The sequence below is a fragment of the Boleophthalmus pectinirostris genome, unplaced genomic scaffold, assembly GCF_026225935.1.
Source record: "Boleophthalmus pectinirostris isolate CB_2022bp ecotype Guang Dong unplaced genomic scaffold, ASM2622593v1 HiC_scaffold_1, whole genome shotgun sequence".
Lineage (NCBI taxonomy): Eukaryota > Metazoa > Chordata > Actinopteri > Gobiiformes > Gobiidae > Boleophthalmus > Boleophthalmus pectinirostris.
This window is the reverse complement of record NW_026570970.1, coordinates 2,637,209-2,664,335: the sequence shown is the minus strand read 5'-3', so window position 1 is coordinate 2,664,335 and position 27,127 is coordinate 2,637,209. Positions and strand designations below refer to the sequence as shown.

Sequence of the window (27,127 nt, the reverse complement as noted above, 5' to 3'; positions counted from 1 at the left end):
TCACTCTGTCTCTAAGGGAGACGCCCGGACACCAGCGCCAGACGGAGGAAACTCATTTCAGCCGCTTGCATCATGCATCTGGTCCTTTCGGTCATGACCCAGAGCTCATGACCAGAGGTGAGGGGAGGAACAGAGACTGACGCTAAATCGAGAGCTTCACCTTTCGTCTCAGCTCCTCTTCACCACAGCGGTCCGATACAGCGACCGCATCACTGCCCACGCTGCACCTGTCCACCTGTCAATCTCACGCTCCATCCTCCCCTCACTCAAGAACAAGACCCCGACTTGAACTCCTCCACTTGATGCAGAGACTCTCCACCCGCCCGAAGACGACAAGACGCCTTTTTCCCGTCCAGAACCACGACCTCGGATTTGGAGGAGCCGATCTTCATGGGCTTCTGTGCATCCGTAATGAAAATAAAAGCTTATATTTTAAACAAATAAATAAATAAATAATAATAAATGAAAAAAACTCCAAGTGCAGACAGACTGTGGTATTATTCCTCCCCTCACTAGATGGTGCTGCAGCCCGTCCTCCGAGCACCAGTCCTCCGGGGCCCCTTCCCCCGCCCCGCTCTCCCTCTCCGGGGCGCAGATGCTCCCCGTGCCCGGTCCTCCCCGGTCCTCCCCGGTCCACCCTCTCCCCGGAGCGCAGACCCGGTGCCGATCATCTCCACCGCCGCGGCAGGAGCAGGAGCAGGAGCGGTAACGCCATGGCGGTTTGGGGACGCGGAGAGCGTGCGTAAACTGTGTGCGTAAAGTGTGTGCATGTGCGCGCGCCTCGCTCCCGCAGCATGTTCGTGTTTCTCGTGTGCATGTTCGTGTTGCTCGTGTGTGTTGTGGTCTGCATGGCGACAGTTTCAGTTTAATTTCACATGTATGCTAGCAGGCCTCCTCGTGCCGTTTTATTTACTATTTATGACAATTGTGTAGAAAGAAAAAACACGCACGAGTCTCTCCCCGCATCTCCCTCCAGTGTCGGGTTTATAACTCACAGTCTAGACGTCAGTTGTTACTGTATTTAGAGCTGCTCGATTATGGAAAAAAAATCATGATCACGATTATTTTGGTCAATATTGACATCACGATTATGATTAACGATTATTTTTTAGTTACACAATGCATTTATTCAGCGTTTCTCTCTCAAAAAAACACTTTGTTATGGATGATTTACGCAAAACTTTCTAATTGAAAATAAATTCGGGCTACAAATTTTTATGATTCATGTGCCGGTTTCACTTGGTGGAAACCGTGTGACCTCGCAGCATTAGGATTCGTTCGACAGTGGGCGGGGACTTTTTTAATTTAACCAGTCGCTGCTGTTTGGTCGTGACGTATGTAATGCTCCAAATCCTGTAGGAAGAAGGACAATAACGTCTTTCCCCGAGATAAAATTCACCAAACATTTCCTTTGTTCCGCCTTTAAATCCTCGATCTCGGGAATCGTTGACAACACAGAATGTCTGTCTCTTCTCTGATTGGCTGGTGCTCAAACTCGCACTTCCAGGGTTTTGGTAAACCGTCTAGTGTATTTTGATTCCTGACTGAGTCGCTGGAGAGAAATTAAATTGAGCGGAGCACCAACCTGACTAGTTTTGCGACGTATAAAACATAAAATGAATAAAATAAACTTTGAACATGAAATAAGGCAGAAAAACATAAATGTGTCTAAAATAAACTCTATATCCAGCTGTTATATAATCTCTATATTTAAAACATAAATATATTTATTTATATAAAAAACATCCCAATATAAACTTTGTTAAGCTTTAAGCGTTTCAGTTCGATAATATGAGTTTGTAGATCGTTTAACACGACTAATGAAATGATTTGGGTTTTTTTCAGTTTTTATGATTTAAATTGTAATGCTGGACTTCTGATCTGCTTACGGACTGAACCAGGACTAAACCAGGACAAAAATAGGAGTAAAACAAGTCTTAACCAGGGCTAAACCAGGACTAAACCGGTCTCAGTCCCGGTCTCAGTCCTGGTCATCCAACAGTCTACGCAGGCGCAGCTCCAGGTCCGTCCCGACAGTCCTGGTTCAGTCCTGGTTCAGTCCCGGTTCAGCCCTGGTTTAGTCCTGGTTTAGTCCTGTTTAAGTCCTGGTTCAGTCCTGATTCAGTCCCGGCTTAGTGCTGTTTTAGTCCTGGTTCAGTCCCTGGTTTAGACCTGGTTAAGTCCTGTTTTAGTCCTGGTTCAGTCCTGTTTTAGTCCTGGTTCAGTCCTGTTTTAGTCCTGGTTTACTCCTGGTTCAGTCCGTTATCCATTTTTTCCATTTTTCATTTAAGCACAAAATCGAAAATTGAAATCTGTTTTTTCATTTTGGTTTTGGAGACAAATAATGAAGAAAATAATTGTTTTTTCATTTTCTTATTTTTGGTTTTATTTTGAAAAACTAATGAATGAATGAAACACAGATGTTTTTGTGGAGGTTCCAACATTCTAACATGATTTAAAACTCCCGACAGCGAGTTTTGTGTTTTATTTTTCGTCTTTGGTGATTTGTTTTTGTTTTCGTCTTCGCAGAGTTCGTATGAGGTTTGGACTCGGGGGACCTGGTGGTGCGACACGATGGTGATCGACAGCCCCATGCTGGACGACGGGAGCGGCGACCGTCCTCCGAGCCGCCTGTGCTCCGTGTGCGGGTGCAGCTTCAGCCCTGAGCCCGAACCTGACCCCGCCCACGACCCCGCCCGCTGCCCGTCCTGCGAGCGCGGGGGCGGCGGCGACGGCGGCAGGCGACCGAAACGCCGCGCCCGTCTGGACCCTCACTCCTGCCACGTTTGCCACAAGACGTTCATCTCCTCCGCCCACCTCACGCTGCACCTCGCCACCCACAACAAAGAGAGGAGGTTCCGCTGCGGCGTCTGCGGGAAACACTTCAAGCAAAAGTCCCACCTGGAGGCGCACAGACTCATCCACACCGGCGAGCGCCCGTTTAAATGCCCCGAGTGCGGCAAGTGCTTCGGCCGCGCGGCGCACCTCAAAACCCACCGCAGGATCCACTCTGGAGAGAAGCCCTTCCAGTGCTCCGTCTGCGGCAAGTCTTTCACGCAGAAGTCGGGTTTGATGGCGCACATCCAGCGGCACGCCAACAAGAGGCCGCCGGCGCCGTGCCACGCCCAGAGACCGCAGCCCTCGAGCGGCCCGGACGATCTCAAGTGCGGGGTCTGCTGCCGGATGTTCGTCAGATCCTCCTACTACAGACTGAGGAAGAGGCTGCGCAGAGGCTACAGGCCGTACCACTGCAGGGTCTGCAACAAGACTTTTGCCAAACTGGAGTCCTTCGGGAACCACTGCGACAAACACCTCCGGCTCAAGAAGGAGAAAAAAGAGGAGAAGGAAAAGAAAGAGGAGGTGGAGACGGAGGAGAGGGCGGCGTCTCTTTCTCCCGAGTCCTTCTCCGGTGAGTCTGAGGCGGAGATCCACAGCAGCCCCAAAGCCAAGGCCAAAATTAAACCCGAGTCATGAGGGAAAAAACGGAAAATGTCCAAATAAATAAAGCGTGTAAACCTGTTGGGGGCGCCGCACCCACCACGTCTGACACTTGATTTGTGATTTATGAAGGAACTTTGGAGATTCAAGGACTTGGAAAAAAGAAAAAGTCTCAAAGGTGCTTCAAGAAATGTGATACTACTACTACTACTACTAGTAGTACTACTAGCTACTACTACTACTACTACTACTACTACTACTACTACTACAACAACTGCTAGTACTACTGCTACTGTTACTAATACTGCTACCACCACTACTACTAGTAGTACTACTGCCACTGCTTCTACTGCTACTAGTACTACTGCTACTTCTCTTCTCTTCTACTACTACTACTATTACTTCTACTGCTACTACTGCTTCCATTTCTACTACTACTACTAATAATAATTTTACTAATACTCTTACTACTCCTGCTACTACTACTACTACTTGTACTTTTACTTCTGCTGCTACTACTGCTACTGCTACTACTTCTACTTCTACTACTCCGAGTACTACTACTGCTACTACGACTACTACGTACTTTGTTTTTTTGCACTCTTCTTTGTGGCAGTGTTTGTGTTTTGTTTTTTCTCTTGTGTATTTTGTCTTTTCTCTTTTCCTCGTGGTCACTGAACAGAAACACAAACACAAACAGACTGTGGACGTGTCAAACATTTACTCATGAAAATGTGACTTTTGCACTATTCAAATATTTACTAAAAAAACATTTTAAAACAGAGTATATGTATATTTTAGCTTTACATGCAGCGTGTAGTCCTGGTCAGAAGGAGACATTTTTAAGGCCCTGTACCTGATTTTTTTTTTCTCATTTATTTGTGAAAAATGTGTCTTGACCCAGGATTTGGATCTCAAAATCTGTGTGAAATACCTTTACTTTTGACTGTTTAAGTACATTTTTAAACAGGTACTTAAATACTTTTACTTTTTCATGTGATACTTGAGTTTTTGTTTTTGTATCTGTACTTTTACTTCAATATGAAAATAAGTTGAAACGTGTTCGCTGCTGCTGTCTGCTTCCAATTATAGTGTTTTTAATGTCTTAATAATCAGGAAGTGCGTGTTTGCATGCTAGCCGTTAGTTTTACCGTGACTGTAAAACTTCGCTCTGGTCTCTGATGGGGACGTAACGATATCCAAATCTCCCGGTGAGATATTTTTATGATGTTTAAAGGTGCTTAAAACCTGTTATTTGTATATATTATATTTAGTCTGCATTGAAACAGCAAAGGATCATGGTCTATGTAGTTCCCTCTGGTTCTTTTAGACTTTTGACGATACGATTATCACGATATTTCCGTTCTCGTTACGTTCCTGGTCTCTGAGAGTGGTGGAAAGTGCTTAAGGCAGAGTCCTGCACCGGTCCAGTTTTGGAGACTCGCACCTGCCGGCACCTGCACTGTACAGGACCGCACCTGCGCTGTACAGGACCGCACCTGCGCTGTACAGGACCGCACCTGCGCTGTACAGGACCGCACCTGCGCTGTACAGGACCGCACCTGCGCTGTACAGGACCGCACCTGCGCTGTACAGGACCGCACCTGCACTGTACAGGACCGCACCTGCGCTGTACAGGACCGCACCCGCCCGTTAACCCGTGATTATATCGAAGTTAAATCTGCACCCGCCTGGACCCGTTAAGATTCCACCTGTTACCCGCCCGTACCCGAGATAACTCTGGGTCAGATCATTAGTCCAGGACTAAACCAGGACTGAACCAGGTCTAAAACAGGTCTAAACCAGGACTGAACCAGCACTGGACCAGCACTGGACCAGGACTAAAACAGGACTGAACCAGGTCTGAACCAGGTCTAAACCAGGTCTAAACCAGGTCTAAACTAGGACTGAACCAGGTCTAAACCAGGACTGAACCAGGACTGAACCAGCACTGGACCAGGACTAAAACAGGATTGAACCAGGTTTAAACCAGGACTGAACCAGGTCTAAACCAGGACTAAACCAGGACTGAACCAGGACTGAACCAGCACTGGACCAGGACTAAAACAGGATTGAACCAGGTCTAAACCAGGTCTGAACCAGGACTAAACCAGGACTAAACCAGGTCTGAACCAGGACTAAACCAGGACTAAACCAGGACTGAACCAGGACTGAACCAGGTTTGAACCAGGTCTGAACCAGGACTGAACCAGGTCTAAACCAGGACTAAACCAGGACTGAACCAGGTCTAAACCAGGACTGAACCAGGACTGAACCAGGTCTAAACCAGGTCTAAACCAGGTCTAAACCAGGACTAAACCAGGACTAAACCAGGTCTAAACCAGGACTAAACCAGGACTGAACCAGGTCTAAACCAGGACTGAACCAGGACTGAACCAGGTCTAAACCAGGTCTAAACCAGGTCTAAACCAGGTCTAAACCAGGACTAAACCAGGAGTGCAGTTCTCGAGTCGATCTCCTCCGCTGATAGTGTTTTTATTACAGAAAACCAAAGTCTCTCAGTCTGGTCTGTTGTTTGTTTGTAAAGTCGGGAAATGTCTCTTGTTTCCAGGGCAACGGTATTTTTCTCCCGTCCGTGTCTAATCACTACCCGCCTGTAAAATTCCAGAACATTAAAACCCGCCCGTTTCAGCAAATATTTACGTGTACTCGACCCGGTGCAGGACTCTGGTCTGGACTGAAACGGTAAAACAGCAAAGGATCATGGTCTATGTAGTTCCCTCTGTTTCTTTTTGCTGTTGCTGCACCAAAACAATGAATATAAGCAAAAAGACTTCGATATATTGTGATGGTTCACGATATTCTTGTAAGACTTTTGACGATTATCACGATATTTCTGTTATTGTTACATCTCTGTCATGTCTCTGAGAGTTTTGAAAAGCGCTTTAAACTCATCGTGGTGAGAAATTAAAAAGCTCAGAATGCAAAAGGGAAGAGAGGAAGAACTGTGGACCAACGCAAACTGTTTTTACGACGGTACAAAATCAGGTACAGCGCCTTTTTACTTTTATCTGATTTAAATTTTTAAACTGAGGTAAAAGCTTAAACACTCCGGGTTTCACCCTTGTATATCAAATTTAAAAGGTGCACTATGTAACTTTTCGGTTGTGGGTCCGTCATTTGCTTGTTTTTATTCAATTACAGGAGGTTTTATAGCTCAAAAATACGTTAAGTTTCACAACACACCTTTAAATCTGCTTTGAAACGAGTCAGAAATGTCAAAAGTTATAGATTTTGTTCTTGATAAATGAGACGATGCATGTTTTGTCTTTTTGTTGATGTGAAAATGACGGAAAAAAACGAAAACAAAACGAGTATTTGTATATGTGGACGTTTTATTTCTTTTTGGAGGCATTTGAAGCGTTTTTGTAAATAATAAAATGATTAAATTATGAACAGAAACGTGTATAAAAATCACTGCATGGAGTGTGTGGCGTGTTTATTTACGATCATTTGGTCCTGTCACCTCCACATGGGAAACGTCTTGGATCCAACCTAGAGACGAGGAAAACAACAATTAGCGCTGGAGTCAGACGACCTTCCCAAGAGGCAGAATAAAACAAAAGCACAAACAGAACACGCTCACACAACAGAGACAGTGAAACGTGCAGATTAAATATTTAAAAGTGTTAAAAGCCTGTGCAGTGATCCTGTAAAATACTCTGAGTGGAGTTTTTAAAAATCAGAAAGACGTAGAGTTATAAACACGGTGTTCTGGTATATTTAATTATTTTATTTAATAATAATAAAAAAAATAAAAAAAGTAAAATAGGACATTTTGAGGGGCTGGACGACGTCATTGGCCCAAAATAAAACAGTTCATATCTTAAGAACAATAATCACACAAACCAAACTTTTTGCAGCACAAACAAAACACAAACGACTTCATTTTGTGTCGTTTTAGAGCATTTTGAAGTTTCCTGGAGGCTGCTGACTATCAGACTACGTTCAGACTGCAGGGCTTAACGCTCAATTCAGTTTTTTTATGAAATCTGATGTTTTTTCGAGGTCGTTCACATTTCCAGTTAAATGTGACTTGTATGTGACTCCAGTGTGAACATTAAACAGCCCAAAAGTGTCCCACATGTGACACTGGAGACACGACGACGTCAACCGCAGCGAGCGTCTCTGTGTTTACACAAGTTGTCCAAACATGGACGCAGCATCGAGCACCTGGAGATTTTAAAGTTCCTCTCGTACCGGAGCCACAACATGAACAACTTACTTGTTTTAAGGAGGAGATTGAGAAGGAGAAGGACGAGGTTTTTGGTCGTGGTGTTTTGTGGGACAGAACGTTGAAAGGAACGTGTGAATGTGGAGACGGAGCCAAGAGTGGTGAGTGGAGATGTGCTTCACTTCAGTCACAGTTACATATCTGATCTTTTGACATGTGACTTCAGTGTGAATGGTCAAAGCGCATTCATCCACCTACACGTTATCAACAAGACACAAACGTCACTATTCTGCGCTGAAGTAGGAGAAAACTGTTCATGAACTCCGTGTGACTGAAGTGAAGCACATCTCCACTCACCACAAAACACCACGACCAAAAACCTCGTCCTTCTCCTTCTCAATCTCCTCCTTAAAACAACTAAGTTGTTCATGTTGTGGCTCCGGTACGAGAGGAACTTTAAAATCTCCAGGTGCTCGATGCTGCGTCCATGTTTGGACAACTTCTGTAAACACAGAGACGCTCGCTGCGGTTGACGTCGTCGTGTCTCCAGTGTCACATGTGGGACACTTTTGGGCCGTTTAATGTTCACACTGGAGTCACATACAAGTCACATTTAACTGGAAATGTGAACGACCTCGAAAAAACATCGGATTTCACAAAAAAATTGGAATTGAGCGTTAAACCCTGCAGTCTGAACGTAGCCCAAGTGTCCTGGGTCACATTTGAAAAAATCGGATCTGTGTGGTTCAGACTGACATTAAAAGATCAGATACAGGAACATTGAGGCCAAAAAAATCTGGATTTGGGTCACTTCAGGCTGCAGTCTGAACGTAGCCTAACTTAACCTATGAAAGAATCTTTAATATTTCCAAAACTAAAGCAGCACAAATGAAACTTTTCACTGCACAAACGACGGAGATAGTTTTTGTGTAGGTTTGGGTTTAATGCGGGCAAACTTTTCGCAGTTAGACGTGAGCACTTGCCTCGCCGTGTTCCTCGGAGCTGCTGTGATGGGTCCAGTTCAGGGTGACGCTCATGTGACGTCTCCAGGTGGGGTTTCTGCGCAGGACGACGGAGCCGCTGATCCGCTCCCCCTGGTGGACGCTCACGGGACTGTCCAGCATGAAGAGCGTCTGCTTCCAGTGCGTCGGCCTGGGAAACGAGAGATGAGAGTGTCACTTTTTTTCATGGTTTGTGTGTTTCCTGTGACTTATTCTCCGGTGTGACTTCTATATTAAAATGTTTTTGGTGAAGTGTGGAGAGGTTCTAGTCTTGTGTGTGAGTATCTGCTGCTCCTGTTCCTCCTGCACCACTGTCACTTGGCTCTACTGCGCATGTCTCCTGCAGAAAGAGCCTCTGTCCTGTCTGTATCATGTCAGTCGATCGCACCGTTACTTCTGCACCACTCAACTATTTAAATTTATAAAGACAAAGACTGAGAAGACTGAACACAAACGCCCCCAAAAACAAAATCAGATTCTGCAGATTACAAACTGCAAGTCGTGAAATCTGCAGCTGAAAACGGAAATCGAGCAGCAGAAAGAAAGTTTGGAGTGAGAGAGAAACTTGTGACACCGGGAGGATGAACCATGAAACTTTCCTGAAGTCACTGGATGGATGGACAAAGTCTGGACTTCAGTGACACCGAAACCATCCTGTCGGGATTCAGAAAGACCGAAATAATTCTAACTGGAGCTGACGCTGAGTCTGACGACAGCGACACAGAAGAGTTTGCGTCGCTCTGTTTACCTCCGGAGGTCGAGTTGTTCAGAAGTGACACCGAGGATGAAGAATTGAATGGATTTAGTGATTTGGAGTGAGATGGAGAGTTTGGTTAAACTTGTTCTGTTCTGTTGTTTATGTTATAGTTTATCTGAAGAAACTGTGAAATATGTGACGTTAACATATTAACGCCTGTTCAGTCTGTTGTTCTCTGTTGTGTTGTTACTATAACTTGCCTTTCAAGGTGAAATGTCGGTTCCTGGTCTCTGATTTTACAAAATACATTTCCCCAAAAAGTGCGACTTCATTATGCATTTTTTGGTTGGTGCGATTTATACTCCGGAGCGACTTATAGTCCGGAAAATACGTCATATTTGCTGTAAGTCGCAAGTGAAATTATAAATGCAAACTTACTGTACGCTTCTTTTCTTTCTTGGAATTCTGTCAAGTTTAATACAGTACTTTTTACTTCAGTCTAAACCCTTTCAGTCATGATCTATGGCAGGCATGTCCAAACTATGGCCTGTGGGCCCAATTCGGCCCTCAGACAAATTTTTCTTGGCCCTCAGGCTTCCAGAAGAATTGGCCCAAATGACCTTGCATCAATATCTGGGTTTCACGTGACGTCACAGGGCGACGTTTGTCAGCACGCAAAATCAGACGGAGGCAGGAAGTGAACTGACTGGAGGAAAACGCCGATGTGTTGTGTAGTTTACGTCTGTGCCAATCGTTCTAACCGAGAGAAGGAAAAGCAATTTTTTTTTAGAGAACCAAATATAGTCGATCCACAAAGGTCAGAAATGGGAAAAGCCGACAGAACAACGCCGTAAAAAGTGGATTACAAACCTGTTTGCGGTCGGGAGGAGCAGAATTCACTAATGCTCGTGTCTGCAGTGACACTTCAACAAAGGTTTGTTACAAAGATAAATTGTTTTTTGTGGTTTACCTAAACATAAACAAATCATTAACGACGAACGACGTTTGTTGACATTAAATAGTTCAGATCGAGGTCACTGCCGATACACTGCAGTTTTTCCCATAACGTCTATACACATAAAATAAGAGAAACACTCACCCCGGCCAAGACCAAACCATAATCATCATTTAGGTGTTTTGCACCGAGGTTGAGGACCCATCCACTGACAAAAAAAATTCTATGCCTCCAAACTTTTGTACTTTGCCTTCATCTGTTGTCTGGTGTAGAACGACGTCTGAAGAGATAAATAGTTCATGATCTCCTCTGCCTCGATTGTCGGCAAATCTTTTACTTCGGTCGAAAATTCTCTCATTTTCAATAAGATCAGGGTCACGTCCAATATATTTGTCGACTAACTGCTCGTACTTTTGCCTCGCTCCTGGCTCTAAATCCTGACAATAAGAACTCTTCTCCATATCTGTGTTCTCCAGAGCCGTGTTTGTTTGTCGTGTTTGTCTTCACTTCCTGCCCTCCACCTGAAATTTGCGCATCATCGTGATCACGTGACTGAAACCCTCCTGTTAAAAATTAACTTTTTACTGCAAGTTTTTTGAAAATCTACCTTGATAAAGCTCATATTTAACATTGAGTGTGTGGTTTTCAGCATGAATAAAGACTGATGTTTCATTCTAACATGTTAAACCTGCACATATTTCAATGATTCACTGTATTGAGCTCCAGTCTACGGCCCTCGATCAGTCCTCTGCTTCATCTGTGTTTAGATCTGTGGTCCTTGATGAAAAAAAGTTTGAACACCCCTGATCTATGGGGCTGTAGTCTATGTTTTGTTTCGTAGCGCTGCAAAATGACCAAACAAACTACTACACATGAGTAATTTTTATACTCAGAAAAGGGTCCCGTGTGGAGCTGGACCTCCTCTCCTCCAGGGGTCAGACTCTCGAAGCCAACGCTGAACCAGGCACAGAATCCGTGGAAATCCCCCGATCTGTCCACACCGAAGTCAAACTGTCCCTCCATTTCCTGAAAACCCAAACGGACATGAGAGCTGAGACAACGACACGCTTTCAAATAACTTTTATACACACTTAAAACCTCCTGCAAGTACAAATGTTCAGACTGCAAAACCAACAGTAAAATAAAATTAAATTAATGAATCATGTTACACTGAAGTAAACAAAACTTTAAACAAAACTTAAGTGTTGTGTAAAGATTTCCAACCAAGACGTAACATTTTAACCCAAAATAATGACCAAAGTGGAGGGAGAATTATATATATTTTTTAGGTAAATCTGAAATATAATAACCTGTGTTTTAGTAAAATGAGTCGTCCAATTTAAAGTCTGTCCATGTGTCATAATTAAAGCGTGTGTGATTTTCTAATTTCTAAAACTTATTGTAAACATAAGTTATTGTAGTAATTATAGTTTTACGTGAATGAAGAAGCAATTTGAGAAAAAAGTTGAAAAATATGTTGAAAATTACAGGAAGTGCTGAGAGAGTTCAGTTTTTGAGAGTCCCACACGATGACATCACACTGGGAGAATTCAGTCTAAAATTTCGGAACAGTTCATACCTAAGAATCACTTTTATCAGTGACATTAAACATTGTGTTTTTATTACTTTTTTTGTGTTTTTAGCCTGCCAAAAAAATGCCAAATTGGGAAAAATAAAATAAAATCTTTAGGAAAATGTTGAATATAATGATCTCAACTGTGTTTCACTTTAATTAAAATGTTTTAAGTATCTATACTTTACTTACCGTATTTTTCAGACTATAAGTGTGACTTTTGTTCATGGTTTGTGTGTTTCCTGTGACTTATTCTAACTGGAACTGAGTCTGAGTCTGACGACAGCGACACAGAAGAGTTTGCGTCGCTCTGTTTACCTCCGGAGGTCGAGTTGTTCAGAAGTGACACCGAGGATGAAGAATTGAATGGATTTAGTGATTTGGAGTGAGATGGAGAGTTTGGTTAAACTTGTTCTGTTCTGTTGTTTATGTTATAGTTTATCTGAAGAACTGTTCATATGTGATGTTAACACACACTGTTCTTCTCTCTTCTATTGTTTTTACTACAACTTGACTTCACACAGGAAATGTCTGCTCCTGATCTCTCATTTTATTAAATACATTTCCCCCAAAAAGTGCGACTTATAGTCCAAAAAATACGGTAAGTACATTTTACAGTGGATACTTTTTAGTTTTTTTTTTAAATGTGTGCTTCTTCAAGAAAAGAACACACACACGATCTGTGGGGCTTGCAAAATACTTACTCTTAAAGTGCATTTTTAAACAGCTGATTCAATTATTTGTTCAATTATGTAGATTTTTTCCTGTGATACTTTTACTTGAGTAACTTTTTGCCCCTGTATCTGTACTTTTACTTGAGTAACAAACTTGAGCACAGTTTGTATTGTGATTATGCGTGTGGTGGAGCAGAGCAGATACCTCCAGGTCTTGCACCGTGAGCGTGTACATGTTGAGCGAGAGGACCTCAGCGGGCGCGCTCAGACAGTCCTGTGGATCCAGAACGTGACTGAACTTTGGTTTGGAGAAAAACTCCTGCTCCGCCAAAGACCTGAACACACCAGGACAGAGACACGGGTAAACCTCTGTAAAAACACGACTGTCTGGGGTTGTGTCTGATCAACAGTTAGAATCTGTGACGCACGAGGATCATTAACTTATAATTTGGACGTTTTAAAATCAGAATATTGAACTAAAACTTAAGAATGAAATCTCGCCGTGACTCAACTGACCTCAACACCTTCAAGAAAAACCTCAACACTCATCTATTTCAAGTGTGTAGGTTTGCACGGGGCAGGGGTCTCCAACATTTTTCCTGCGGTGAGCTCCTTTACGAAACAAAAATGCCAAAGAGCTGCTCATTTTAGCAGCCGCAAAATTTATAATAAAGAGAGTGAGCCTTTGGGTAATGTGAGAGGCCTGTGAAACGCAAACCACTGTCCATTTATTAGTGCAAAAAGTTGGACTTCAGAATTACACATTTAAAATAGTAATAGGCATGTAATTAATCAAATTTTTGTAATTAAAAAAAAAAAAAAAATTATCCTTCTTTTCACTATATTTATTTATTTATTCAATTTACATATTATTATTATTATTATTATTATTTTACTTTTTTACAATGGAGATTGGATATTACAGTGGAGGAGAGTAATGGGAAGGGGGGTTTGGGGAATAAAAGAAATGGTCACATTATATGACATCTGCTCCAGAGCTACAGGTTGGAGACTCCTGGCACAGGGACGGTGGGGACAAAATAGTCCCGACCAATATTTGCCATTTTATTTTAATAAACAAAAATATAAATTTATGCTGATATTTTTCCAAACTCAATAGTATTAACTGAACATGTTTTAGTTCACATTTTTTTTATTAATTGTTCTGAGATGTGTTCAGTGATGTGTCGACAGGGTTACACCTGCCGCTGTTTCATTGGCTGTAACAGAGTGATGTCATCAGTGGAGCCTAAACTGGGGAAGCGGCAGGACAGGGCCGCACCTGAACATGTCGACTTAAGCAGCGTGAGTGAAGACGCTGCACCAAACTCTGAAAAACCTTTTCAAAAGGAACTCGACTTCATCTTCAGTGAAACTTGTTTTATAATGAGTCGCCGCAGAAAAAGAGCGACTTCACCACAAGTGCTCCTTCTAAAAAGGAGCTCTACTCGAGCTCTGTGAGACCCCGACTCTACTGACAATATTCATAGACATATGGAAAAATATTTGGACATGACCTCACAAATATCTCATCACCAACAAGCAAAGAGAAATCTGCTACAAACGTCTACATCACTGTTCTCCACTGAACAATCATCTTAGAATCTCTGTGTTTTTGGAAAGAATTCATAAAACATAAATGCAATTTTAAACTTTCTTATAAACATGTGCTGTTTGGTTTTTGCAGTGTGCATCACACGAAAAGTAAATAATATATAATTAATCTGTTAATCAAGTCACCTGTCAGATGGTTTAATGATCTATTCAGACCAGAGTTCTCCACCCTTTTCAAAGCAGCTCGCCAAAGGATTTCTGAATTATACATATTGTGCTGAATAAGTAAAATTGGATTGATTTAATGCCTATTACCACTGCAAATGTATAATTTTGATGCATAACTTTGTGCACTCATAAATGGATAACAGTTTGTTTTCGAGACATCGAGCTGTACGTCATCTCAGGCTCACCGTGGATCTTATATTTATTCAGTTTCTTGTGGACGCTGAAACTACCATTTAATGTTGAAAATGTTGAGTGTTTTTTTTTTTATCATCATGGTATCAGAATCAGTATAGAGGCTTTGCACCGTCACGTGTCCCCATGGCAACGGTATCTACGCCGCCATGACACCGGGGACGCTATGTCACTGACTTCAGCAGCATTGGAGAAACATGGGCAGGTTTTGTTGTGTATTTGGTTGTTCTAGACGCTCTGAAAGGATAAAACGATTCGTTTCTTCACTGTTCCTCTGGAAATGACTCATCAGGATCAAACAAGGGAATTATCGAAAAAAAAACAGGAATTATGTCTAGAGAACATAAACCATGAAGAGATTTCCAATGGTCCCATCAAGACACACGTCACTTTCATCAAGGTGTTTGTTATTTAAATTGTTTCATAGTTTATTTAATGAGAGAAGCACATTTACTGAACTAAAATGTAAAAAGAAAACATCTGCAGTAGAAACTGTATGTTCCAGCACATATAAACATGTCACTCGTCGTAGGACCCATGTTTTCTTTATTGTCTTGTTTATCCACAACTTTGTCTTCTAGAATTAATCTCTTTTTGTGAGTGGATCTTTCTAACGTTGGCGAGGATCTTTTCATGGTCGATTCTTTCGAGGTTCGGCTCACAGACTCTTCGACTCGTGCGTCGTGTTGATCACAGGAGCCCAGTGTGGGTTCGTTGAATCGTAAACTAGTGCAGGTTTTCCTGGATAAATTAATGAAATTTTAGTTCAGTAAATGTGCTTCTTTCATTAAATAAACTATGAAACAATTTAAATAACAAATACCTTGATGAAACTTCGGGTGTCTTGATGGGACCATTGGAAATCTCTTCATGGTTTATTTTTTCTAGCTATAATCCGCGTCTTTTTGTCGATAATTCCCTTGTTTGAGTCATTTCCAGAGGAACAGTGAGAAAACAAATCGTTTTATCCTTTCAGAGCGTCTAGAACAACCAAATACACAACAAAACCTGCCCATGTTTCTCCGATGCTGCTGAAGTCAGTGACATAGTGTGTCCGGTGTCATGGCGGCGTAGGTACCGTTGATATAGGGACACGTGACGGTACAAAGACTCTATTGAGTGACAAACAATGATAAAGACATAAAAGTTGTATTGTGTAACATTTAAGGTTGGTGATGTGATGTTGGTGGGACTGACTGCAGGGGGCTGAAGTCCAGGCCGTAGAGATTCTTCCAGAAGGTGAAGTTCTCTGTGTAGAAGTCGTGGGCCTGACAGGGCACGAGGAGCAGAGCAGCGGACGAGGGCCACATCACCCCCCCCTCCGCCAACCAACGCTGACGGGCGACCAGCACCGACTCCACCATGAACTCAAACTGCACGCACACAAAAACACACACAAGTAAACACACAAGAACACAAACAGACACACAAACACACTAGTTTTTTGTTGAAAATCAAACTTCTCAACAGGACCATGAACAGCAGGGGTGGAGACGGCAGGAGACGGGGCTGCGTCCATGCTCCTAGTTGAAGGTGGGCACGAGTTTGCTTTCTGTTTTGAAGCGGAGTTTGTTCGCTGTTGAGTGACATCGGTGCACACGCGGCGCTCGTATGATGAGGTCGTGTGTGTGCGTGTACATGAGCCACTGTGCCGTGATTTGGCCCAGCTCCTCTGGCCGTGCCGTGGTTCGGCTGAGCTCACACTGGACAAGTGTGCCGGGCTTTGGGGACTGTCTGTGCTTGGGCGCGGTTCTAAAGTCCTAGTGTGAGTGCACCTTAATGTTTGATACATTTTAGAATGTTTAACTCGTCACGTTTCGTCTGTACGCAGGACTCTCCTGCAAGAAGCACTGTGTGTGTGTTTTGTTTTCCTCGTTCGCCTGCCAAAATATTTGCTGGCAAATGTGAGTGAAATGGGTGAACTGTAGAGCCCAGAGTCCAGTCTGTCAGATCTAAACAAAGACTAAACCAGGACTGAACCAGAACTGAACCAGGACTAAACCAGGACTGAACCAGGACTATAAATATAACATTTAAAAAGTGTTTAGAGTTAAGAATGAAAGTACAGCTGGGAGCTGTGTGTATTTGTGTATATGTGTATTTGTATACTTGTATATTTGTATACTTGTATATTTGTATATGTGTGTATAAGTGTGTATGGGTATATTTGTGTATATTTGTGTATATTTGTATATTTGCTTTTATCACCAGTGGAACAGACGACTGTAATGTCCTGCTCTCTGCTCTTCCCAAAAAGAGTATTTCAGGTTTGCAATTATTACAAACTTCAGCAGCATGAGTCCTGATGAGGACCAGAGGTGGGACCACATTACACCAGTTTTAAAATCACTGCATTGGCTCCTGTGAGTTTCAGGATCGATTTCAAAGTTCTTTTACTGGTTTTTAAATGTCTTAATGGTCTTGGGCCTTCTTATCTTTCAGAACTGCTTTTACCCTACGAACCCTCGTGGACCCTGAGCTCCTCCGACAGCAGCTCCTGGTCATTCCCAAAGTCAGGACACACACTCACGGAGAGGAGGCGTCTTTCCAATACTATGGCCCCCGTCTATGGAACTGCAGCCGGAGGAGCTCAGGGCCAAAGAGAACATTCATGTTTTTAAGAGCAGGCTCAAGACCCACCTTTTTAGCTCAGCTTTTGATTAAATTCTTATACTTTTACTTGTTTTTATTGTACACATTCTATTATATTTATTTATTTTAGGCATATTTTTTAGGATTTCCAGTGTTTCCTCTGTAGGAGCCTCTGCATCAGGGGTGTATGTGTGTATTTGTGTGTGTATTTGTGTGTGTGTATATTTGTGTGTGTATTTGTGTATATTTGTGTATATTTGTGTGTATTTGTGTGTGTGTTTTGTGTGTATTTGTGTATATTCGTGTATATTTGTGTATATTCGTGTGTGTTTGTGTGTATTTGTGTGTATTTGTGTGTGTATATTTGTGTGTATATTCGTGTGTATTTGTGTATTTGTGTATATTCGTGTGTATTTGTGTATTTGTGTGTGTATTTGTGTGTATATTTGTGTATATATTTTGTGTATATTCGTGTGTATTTGTGTATATTCGTGTGTGTTTGTGTGTATTTGTTGTTTTCTCACCAGCAGACAGTTGCCCATCCACTCCGACAGCAGCACGTCGACCTTCTGCGGCAGCCGCACCCGCTCTGCCCGCCCCTGCACCACGCTGACCACGCCCTCGCACCCGTTCTGTCTGACCAGGGCGCGCGTGTGCTCCGCCATCGGGCTCGCCTCCACCGCGTACACCTGCAGCACACACGACACACACGACACACACGACACACACAAACACACGACACACACGACACACAAACACACAACTGAAGAACTGAACTGTGCGAGGGTCACAAACAGAAAGAGAAAAAGGAGGTGTTTTACTCCCGTGGGGTAAAAACTGTTAAAACACAACAGATTTACACCATCATGTTTACTTTTAGTGTTTCAAAATGCTGCATTTACAAAAAAAAAAAAAAAAAAACATACCAGGTCTAAACCAGGTCTAAAGTAGATCTAAACCAGGTCTAAACCAGGACTAAACCAGAACTAAACCAGGATTAAACCAGGTCTAAACCAGGTCTAAACCAGGACTAAACCAGGTCTAAACCAGGACTAAACCAGGTCTAAACCAGGTCTAAACTAGGACTAAATCAAGACTAAACCAGGACTAAACTAAGACTGAACCAGGTCTAAACCAGGTCTGAATCAAGTGTAAACTAGATCTAAATCAGGTCTAAACCAGGACTAAACCAGGACTAAACCAGGACTGAACCAGGACTGAACCAGGACTAAACTAAGACTGAACCAGGACTAAACCAGGACTGAACCAGGACTAAACTAAGACTGAACCAGGACTAAACCAGGACTAAACTAAGACTGAACCAGGACTAAACCAGGACTAAACCAGGACTAAACCAGGACTAAACCAGGACTGAACCAGGACTAAACCAGGACTAAACCAGGACTGAGGACTAAACCAGGTCTAAACTACGTCTAAACCAGGACTGAACCAGGACTAAACTTGGTCTAAACCAGAAATAAACCAGGTCTAAACCAGGACTAAACTAAGACTGAACTAGGACTAAACCAGGACTAAACCAGGTCTAAACTACGTCTAAACCAGGACTAAACTAGGCCGAAACCAGGGCTAGAAAAGACCAAGTAGTGTAAACCAAAAATAAATTCCAGGCATAAACGAGGACAGAAAAGCAAACGTGTTCAAATTAAAGACGAGGTGTTAAGTGTAACACCAGAAAAAGTTCCACAGTGCACCTTTAGGCAGTGATTTGGAGCACGGCCGACTCGTGGCCCGGCGTTCTGAGGTCTTACCCGGCGGTCGTACCTTGGCGGGTCGGGCGAGTCGGGCGCAGAAGAGGCTGATGACGCCGGTGCCACAGCCCAGGTCCAGAACCACTTTGTCCCGGAGGAAGTCGCGGTTGTTCAGCACCACCTGCCTGTAGGCCTCGGTACGACAGCGGTCCGACAACATCTCCAGGTGAAGCTTCTGCGCACAAAAAACACACACAAAAATAATAAAAAACACACACACGACAATGGTCCGACAACATCTCCAGGTGAAGCTTCTGCGCACAAAAAACACACACAAAAATAATAAAAAACACACACACGACAGCGGTCCGACAACATCTCCAGGTGAAGCTTCTACACAAAAAACACACACAAAAATAATAAAAAACACACACACGACAACGGTCCGACAACATCTCCAGGTGAAGCTTCTGCACAAAAAACACACACAAAAATAATAAAAAACACACACACGACAACGGTCCGACAACATCTCCAGGTGAAGCTTCTACACAAAAAACACACACAAAAATAATAAAAAACACACACACGACAGCGGTCCGACAACATCTCCAGGTGAAGCTTCTGCGCACAAAAAACACACACAAAAATAATAAAAAACACACACACAAAATAACAAAAAACACACACAAAAATAACAAAAAACACACACACGACAGCGGTCCGACAACATCTCCAGGTGAAGCTTCTGCGCACAAAAAATACACACAAAAATAATAAAAAACACACAAAATAACAAAAAACACACACAAAAATATTAAAAAACACACACAAAATAACAAAACACACACACAAAAATAATAAAAAACACAAAATAACAAAAAACACACACACAAAAATAATAAAAAACACACACAAAAATAAAAATAAAACACACACACAAAATAACAAAAAACACACACACAAAAATAATAAAAAACACACACACGACAACGGTCCGACAACATCTCCAGGTGAAGCTTCTGCGCCACAAAAAAACACACACACAAAATAATAAAAAACACACACACAAAAATTATAAAAAAACACACAAAAATAATAAAAAACACACACACGACAGCGGTCCGACAACATCTCCAGGTGAAGCTTCTGCGCACAAAAAACACACACAAAAATAATAAAAAACACACACACGACAGCGGTCCGACAACATCTCCAGGTGAAGCTTCTGCGCACAAAAAACACACACAAAAATAAAAATAAAACACACACACAAAATAACAAAAAACACACACACAAAAATTATAAAAAACACACACACAAAAATAATAAAAAACAACACACAACAAAAATAATAAAAAACACACAAAATAACAAAAAACACACACACGACAGCGGTCCGACGACATCTCCAGGTGAAGCTTCTGTGCACAAAAAACACACACAAAAATAATAAAAAACACACAAAATAACAAAAAACACACACAAAAATATTAAAAAACACACCACAAAATAACAAAAAAACACACAACAAAAATAAAAAAACACACACAAAATAACAAAAAACACACACAAAAAATAATAAAAAACACACAAAATAACAAAAAACACACACAAAAATATTAAAAAACACACACAAAATAACAAAAAACACACACAAAAATATTAAAAAACACACACAAAATAACAAAAAACACACACACTGGGTCATTTCTGACGTCGGTTTTGAGGCGACTTTTGTTTTACTTTCTGTTCAACTAACGTTCAAATAATGCTCTTACTACTACTACTACAATAACTACTAATACTACTATTACTACTAAAACTACTCCTACAACAACTACTAAAACTACAACAACACCTACTACTACTACTACTACTTCTACTATATCTACAAATACTATGAACTACAACTATAACTACTACTAATACTACGACTAGAACACCTACTACTACTTCTAAAAGATGTACTACTACTACTACTACTACAACACCTACTATTGCTACTGCTACTACTACAACATGTACTACTACTACTGCTACAACTACCACTGCTGCTGCTGCTACTACTACTACACCTACTACTACAACATGTACTACTCCTATTAAAACTACTACTAAAACTACGACAACACCTACTACTACTACTACAACAACACATACTACTACTAGTAATACTGCTACTACTACTATTACTACTACACCTACTACAACATGTACGACTAATACTACTGCTACTACTACTACAACAACATATACTACTACTACAACATGTACTACTACTATTAAAACTACTCCTAAAACTACTACTAAAGCTACAGCGACACCTACTACTACCAATACTAAAACATGTACTAATACTACAACAACTACTATTACTACTAATACTACTACACCTACTACTGCTACTACTACTACTACTACAACAACACATACTAGTACTAGTAGTACTGCTACTACTACACCTACTACAACTACTGCTACTACAAGTACTATTACAATGACTACTATTACTACCATTACTACTATTACTACAGACTTTAAGTCTAACCCCCATAAAAATGATAATGATAAATCACAGGTGTCAAACATTCGGCCCGGGGGCCAGATCCGGCCCTCCAAGACCTTTAATCTGGCCCTTGTCTGATTTTCTACTAAAATATTTGAATGATATTTTCTATTAAAATCTTGTTAATTTTCTGTGGTGTTTATCACAGCAGCGTCTCCAGCGTCTCTGTACGTGGCCCCTCCCACCAGAGCAGCACAAATGAAGACTTGTCTCTTTCCAAACGCTCTTAAAGGACGATCGTTTTGACTGTTGACCGTGACACCCTCATCAGAAAAATGTCCAACATGAGAAAAGTGGAGCCGAGTGCAGGATTTTACAACAAAAATGGATTCATGTTCATTCATGAAATAGAATTTTTCTTAAAGTTTCAGGTTGTTCATAATATTATGATATTTTGTAAAAGAAAGAGTTCATCCATTAAAAAAGATTTGTGTAATAGATTTGTGTTTCTCTGCACAAATATTTGAACTTATTGTTATTTTTGGGGTTTATGTGACATGAGTTTTCTGATCCGGACACTTTGGGATCAAAGTCGGTTGAATACGGCCCCTGGAACAAAATGAGTTTGACTCTCCTGTGATAAATGACTGAAGTGATAAACAGATAAAGTTCCAGACCAGAGTCCCGTAGCTGCTGAAGTATTCCACATCCTGCCAGGGATCCTCCTCCTCCTCCGCGTCTTCCTCCTCTTCCTCGTCCTCGTGCCCGGGTCTGGAGTGCGAGGGTGGGCCGGTGCTGGGGTTGGCAGGGCGGGTGCTGACGCGGCGCTCGAGCAGGTGACTGGCAGGGACGTAGCCCACCTGGTCGCCCCTCAACTCCGCCCACCACCAGTCCTCACAGGGTCTGGAGTGGACCAAGAGTCTGTCCCCACAACTGAAAGACAACTACAACCACAGAGGACAGGTCAGAGGACTAAACCAGGACTGAACCAGGTCTAAACCAGGTCTAAACCAGGTCTAAACCAGGTCTAAACCAGGTCTAAACCAGGTCTAAACCAGGACTAAACCAGGTCTAAACCAGGACTGAACCAGGTCTAAACCAGGACTAAAACCAGGACCAAACCAGGTCTAAACCAGGTTAAACCAGTCTAAACCAGGGTAAACCAGGTCTAAACCAGGACTAAACCAGGTCTAAACCAGGCCTAAACCAGGTCTAAACTGAACTAAACCAGGACTGAACCAGTCTAAACCAGGACTGAACCAGGTCTAAACCAGACTGAACAGAGGTCTAAACCAGGTCTAAACCAGGACTAAACCAGGCCTAAACCAGGTCTAAACCAGGTCTAAACCAGGTCTAACCAGGCCTAAACCAAACCAGGTCTAAACCAGGTCTAAACCAGGTCTAAACCAGGACTCAAACCAGGTCTAAACCAGGACTGAACCAGGTCTAAACCAGTCAAACCAGGCCTAAACCAGGCCTAAACCAGGCCTAAACCAGGACGAACCAGGTCTAAACCAGGTACTAAACCAGGCCTAAACCAGGCCTAAACCAGGTCTAAACCAGGCCTAAACCAGGTCTAAACCAGGACTAAACCAGGACTGAACCAGGTCTAAACCAGGACTGAAACCAGGTCTAAACCAGGTCTAAACCAGGCCTAAACCAGGCCTAAACCAGGCCTAAACCAGGACTGAACCAGGTCTAAACCAGGACTGAACCAGGTCTAAACCAGGACTAAACCAGGTCTAAACCAGGTCTAAACCAGTCTAAACCAGGTCTAAACCAGGTCTAACCAGGTCTAAACCAGGTCTAAACCAGGTCTAAACCAGGTCTAAACCAGGACTGAAACCAGGTCTAAACCAGGTCTAAACCAGGCCTAAACCAGGTCTAAACCAGGACTGAACCAGGTCTAAACCAGGACTAACCAGTCTAAACCAGGACTGAAACCAGGTCTAAAACCAGGACTGAACCAGTTCTAAAACAGGACTGAAACCAGGTCTAAACCAGGACCAGGTCTAAACCAGGACTGAACCAGGTCTTAAACCAGGACTGAACCAGGTCTAAACCAGGACTAAACCAGGACTGAAAAGGACTGAAACCCAGGACTAAAACCAGGACTAAACCAGGACTGAACCAGGTCTAAACCAGGACTGAAACCAGGGTCTAAACCAGGACTGAAACCAGGTCTAAACCAGGACTAAACCAGGTCTAAACCAGGACTGAAACCAGGTCTAAACAGGACTGGAAACCAGGTCTAACCAGGACTTGAACCAGGTCTAACCAGGACTGAACCAGGTCTAAACCAGGACTGAACCAGGTCTAAAACAGGACTGAACCAGGTCTAAACCAGAACTGAACCAGGTCTAAACCAGGACAGAACCAGGTCTAAACCAGGACTAAACCAGGTCTAAACCAGGACTAAACCAGGTAAACCAGGACTAAACCAGGACTAAACCAGGTCTAAAAAAAGGACTAAACCAGACTAAAACACTGAATCAGGACTGGACTAGGTCTAAATGAAAACTGCACCAGACCTAAAACTGGGACTCAAACAGGACTAAACCAGGTCTAACCTAGGTCTAAACTAGGACTGAACCAGGACTAGAACAGACCAAGTACAGACCAGGACTAAATGAAAACTAAACCATACCTAAAACTAGGGCTCAATCAATACCGAACCAGGACTAAACCAGGACTAAACTAGGACTAAACCAGAATTAAACTAGGACCAAACCAGGACTGAACCAGGACTAAACCAGGACTAAATCAAGTCTAAACTAGGACTGAACCAGGACTAAACCAGAAATAAACCAGGTTTAAACCAGGTCTAAACCAGGACTAAATCAAGTCTAAACCAGGACTGAACCAGGACTAAACCAGGTCTAAACTAGGACTGAACCAGGACTAAACCAGAAATAAACCAGGTTTAAACCAGGTCTAAACCAGGACTAAATCAAGTCTAAACCAGGACTGAACCAGGACTAAACCAGGTCTAAACTAGGACTAAACCAGGACTAAACCAGAACTAAACCAGGTATAAACCAGGACTAAATCAAGTCTAAACTAGGACTGAACCAGGACTAAAAACAAGAACTAAACCAGGACTAAACCAGGACTAAAGGTCAAGTCTAAACCAGGACTGAACCAGTCTAAACCAGGACTAAATCAGGACTAAATCAAGTCTAAACCAGGACTGAACCAGGTCTAAACCAGGACTAAACCAGGTCTAAACCAGGAACTAAACAGGACTAAATCAAGTCTAAACTAGGACTGAACCAGGACTAAACCAGAACTAAACCAGGTCTAAACCAGGACTACACCAGGACTACACCAGGACTACACCAGGACTACCAGGACTAAACCAGACTAACCAGGACTAAACTATGACTAAACAGGACTAAACCAGGTCTAAACCAGGTCTAAACCAGGACTAAACCAGAACTGAACCAGGACTAAACCAGGACTGAAGGACTAAACCAGGACTAAACCAGGACTGAACCAGGACTAAACCAGGTCTAAACCGAAAATACATTTCAGAACTAAACTAAAAATGACCTGAGTGTTTAAACTCTGTCCCAAACCGAACCAAACCAAACCGAACCGGACCAGACCGGGTCAGACCTGGTCAGATCCTGAGGCTGTAAAATCCGACAGAGCCACAAACTCCTCTGCGCACGCGCCCTCCTCCATGTCACGCGCGTGCACATCCGTCTAGCAAAGTTATAAAAGTGCACAATTATAAAAAATAAAATAAAATAAAATCAGAACAATTTTAACTCATGCTCCAACTTTAAAATGAACCAAAACAAAAGTGCAGGAGCGCGTTCTTCTTCTGGGACGTCAAAAAGACCGAGAGAGCGACGTCACGTGGACACAGCGGCACCTACTGGACCAGAGGAGAATTACAACAACAAAAACACAACATTTACTTCAAGAAATATTAATTAGTTTGTTAATTAACTGTAATGTAAAAGTGAATAATATAAACATTTACCTGAGTAAGTTTTTAAAGGACTTTTTAAAATGACTTTTAAAGGTCTAAACCAGCACTAAAACAGAATTAAACCAGGACTAAACTAGGACGAAACCAGATCTAAACCAGGTCTAAATCAGGACAAAACTACCTCTAAGCCAGGACTAAACTAGGACTAATCCAAAACTAAACAGGACTAAACCAGGTCTAAAACAGGACTAAACCAGGTCTAAACTAGGACTAAACCAGGACTAAAAAAGGTCTAAACTAGGACTAAACCAGGACTAAACCAGGTCTAAACTAGGACTAAACCAGGAATAAACTAGGACTAAGCCAGTTCTAAACTAGGACTAATCCAAAACTAAACCAGGACTAAACCAGGTCTAAACCAGGTCTAAACAAGGACTAAATCAGGTCTAAAAGAATAGGACTAAACCACGACTGAACCAGGTCTGAACCAGGACTAAACCAGGACTAAACTAGGACTAAAGCAGGACTAAAACCAGGTCTAAAACCAGGACTGGACCAGGACTGAACCAGGTCTAAACCAGGTCTAAAACCAGGACTAAACCAGGACTAAAACCAGGACTAAACCAGGTCTAAACTAGGACTAAATCAAGTCTAAACCAGGACTAAACCAGCACTAGACCAGAATTAGACCAGGACTACACCAGGTCTAAACCAGGACTAGACCAGGACTAGACCAGGACTACCACAACTGAAGAAGCAGCTTGGATGATCTGCCGAAAAGATTCTATTCAAACAAACTTTTGTCCAGTGACAGAGTGAATTTGTCATTTGTGGTGGATGGGACCTGGACGACTGAGGGATTCCACGAACATGTGGGCTGAGCACTGCACAGAAATATACTGCTAACTATGAGGAGTGTTGGGAAGTTTACTTTTAAAATGTAATCCCCTACAGATTACAGATTACACACCCCAAAATGTAGTTTGTAACATAATCCATTAAATTACTTAAAGTGAGTAACGTAATCTGAATACTTTGGATTACTTGATATTGTCATGGTTTTTAAAACTACATGAATGTACCAACCACATCCTGAAAATTCTTGTTTGTTCTCTTCAAATTGGCCCTGGTTTTAGTCCTGGTTTTAGTCCTGGTTTAGTCCTGGTTTAGTCCAAAATGTGAAAACAGGAAAGTACCGCTGTGTAATCCATTTATTTCAACAAAGTAACTGTAATCCAATTACCACTCACTGAAACAGTAACTGTAACTGAATACAGTTACAGTGAATGCAGCTTTAGATTATAAAAAGAGAAAAACAAAGTTTAAAGTTTAAAGTTTGTTTTATTGTCAGTTTCTTCACACACAAAGGAACCGAAATGTGGTTTGTCTCTGTTCCGTGTGCACAGACACAATAACATCATCTCTGAACACGACTCCACAGATAAACACATGAAGCTACGACACGAGTCACATCAAGTCACATCCAGTCACAACAAATCACAAAAAATCACATCGAGTCACATCAAATCACATCGAGTCACATCAAATCACATCGAGTCACATAAAATCACATCCAGTCACATTGAGTCACAACAAGTCACATCGAGTCACAACAAGTCACATCGAGTCACATCGAGTCACATCAACTCACATCGAGTCACATCAAATCACATCGAGTCACATCAAATCACATCAAATCACATCGAGTCACATCGAGTTACATCAAGTATTAGCAGCAGTGATAAAAGCAGCAGATGGTTTAGTGCAGAACAGAGGGACGTTTCTTACATGGGTCTAGTGCAAAAGGTAAATAGTGTCAAAGGTAAATAGTGCAAAAGGTAAATAGTGTAAATAGGGCACAAGACTTTGA

General features: G+C 42.2%; 2 protein-coding genes across 4 annotated transcripts; one reads left to right on the top strand and one right to left on the bottom strand.

The window, feature by feature from the left end:
- The first annotated feature begins 516 nt into the window (after positions 1-516).
- Positions 517-3,674, top strand: LOC129408048 (zinc finger protein 628-like). The gene is made up of 2 exons (XM_055150670.1): positions 517-738; positions 2,530-3,674. Exons 1-2 carry the CDS (start codon positions 517-519, stop codon positions 3,472-3,474), a joined length of 1,167 nt encoding a protein of 388 aa, XP_055006645.1. The 3' UTR covers positions 3,475-3,674.
- Positions 3,285-25,144, bottom strand: prmt2 (protein arginine methyltransferase 2). Of its 3 annotated transcripts, none has more exons than XM_055149000.1 (10): positions 24,936-25,144; positions 21,995-22,261; positions 18,882-19,043; positions 17,624-17,788; positions 15,705-15,880; positions 12,739-12,868; positions 11,176-11,312; positions 8,617-8,785; positions 6,907-6,954; positions 3,285-3,415 (listed from the first exon to the last, which is right to left on the bottom strand). In XM_055149000.1, the coding sequence occupies exons 1-9, from the start codon at positions 25,002-25,004 to the stop codon at positions 6,922-6,924; spliced, it is 1,308 nt and encodes a 435-aa protein (XP_055004975.1). In that variant the 5' UTR covers positions 25,005-25,144; the 3' UTR covers positions 3,285-3,415; positions 6,907-6,921. The 3 variants fall into 3 exon arrangements, with proteins under 3 accessions (XP_055004975.1, XP_055004970.1, XP_055004963.1); XM_055148995.1 differs by lacking the exon at positions 3,285-3,415 and adding an exon at positions 4,016-4,112; XM_055148988.1 differs by lacking the exon at positions 3,285-3,415 and having other exon boundaries at positions 6,553-6,954.
- Between the last annotated feature and the right edge of the window lie 1,983 nt (positions 25,145-27,127).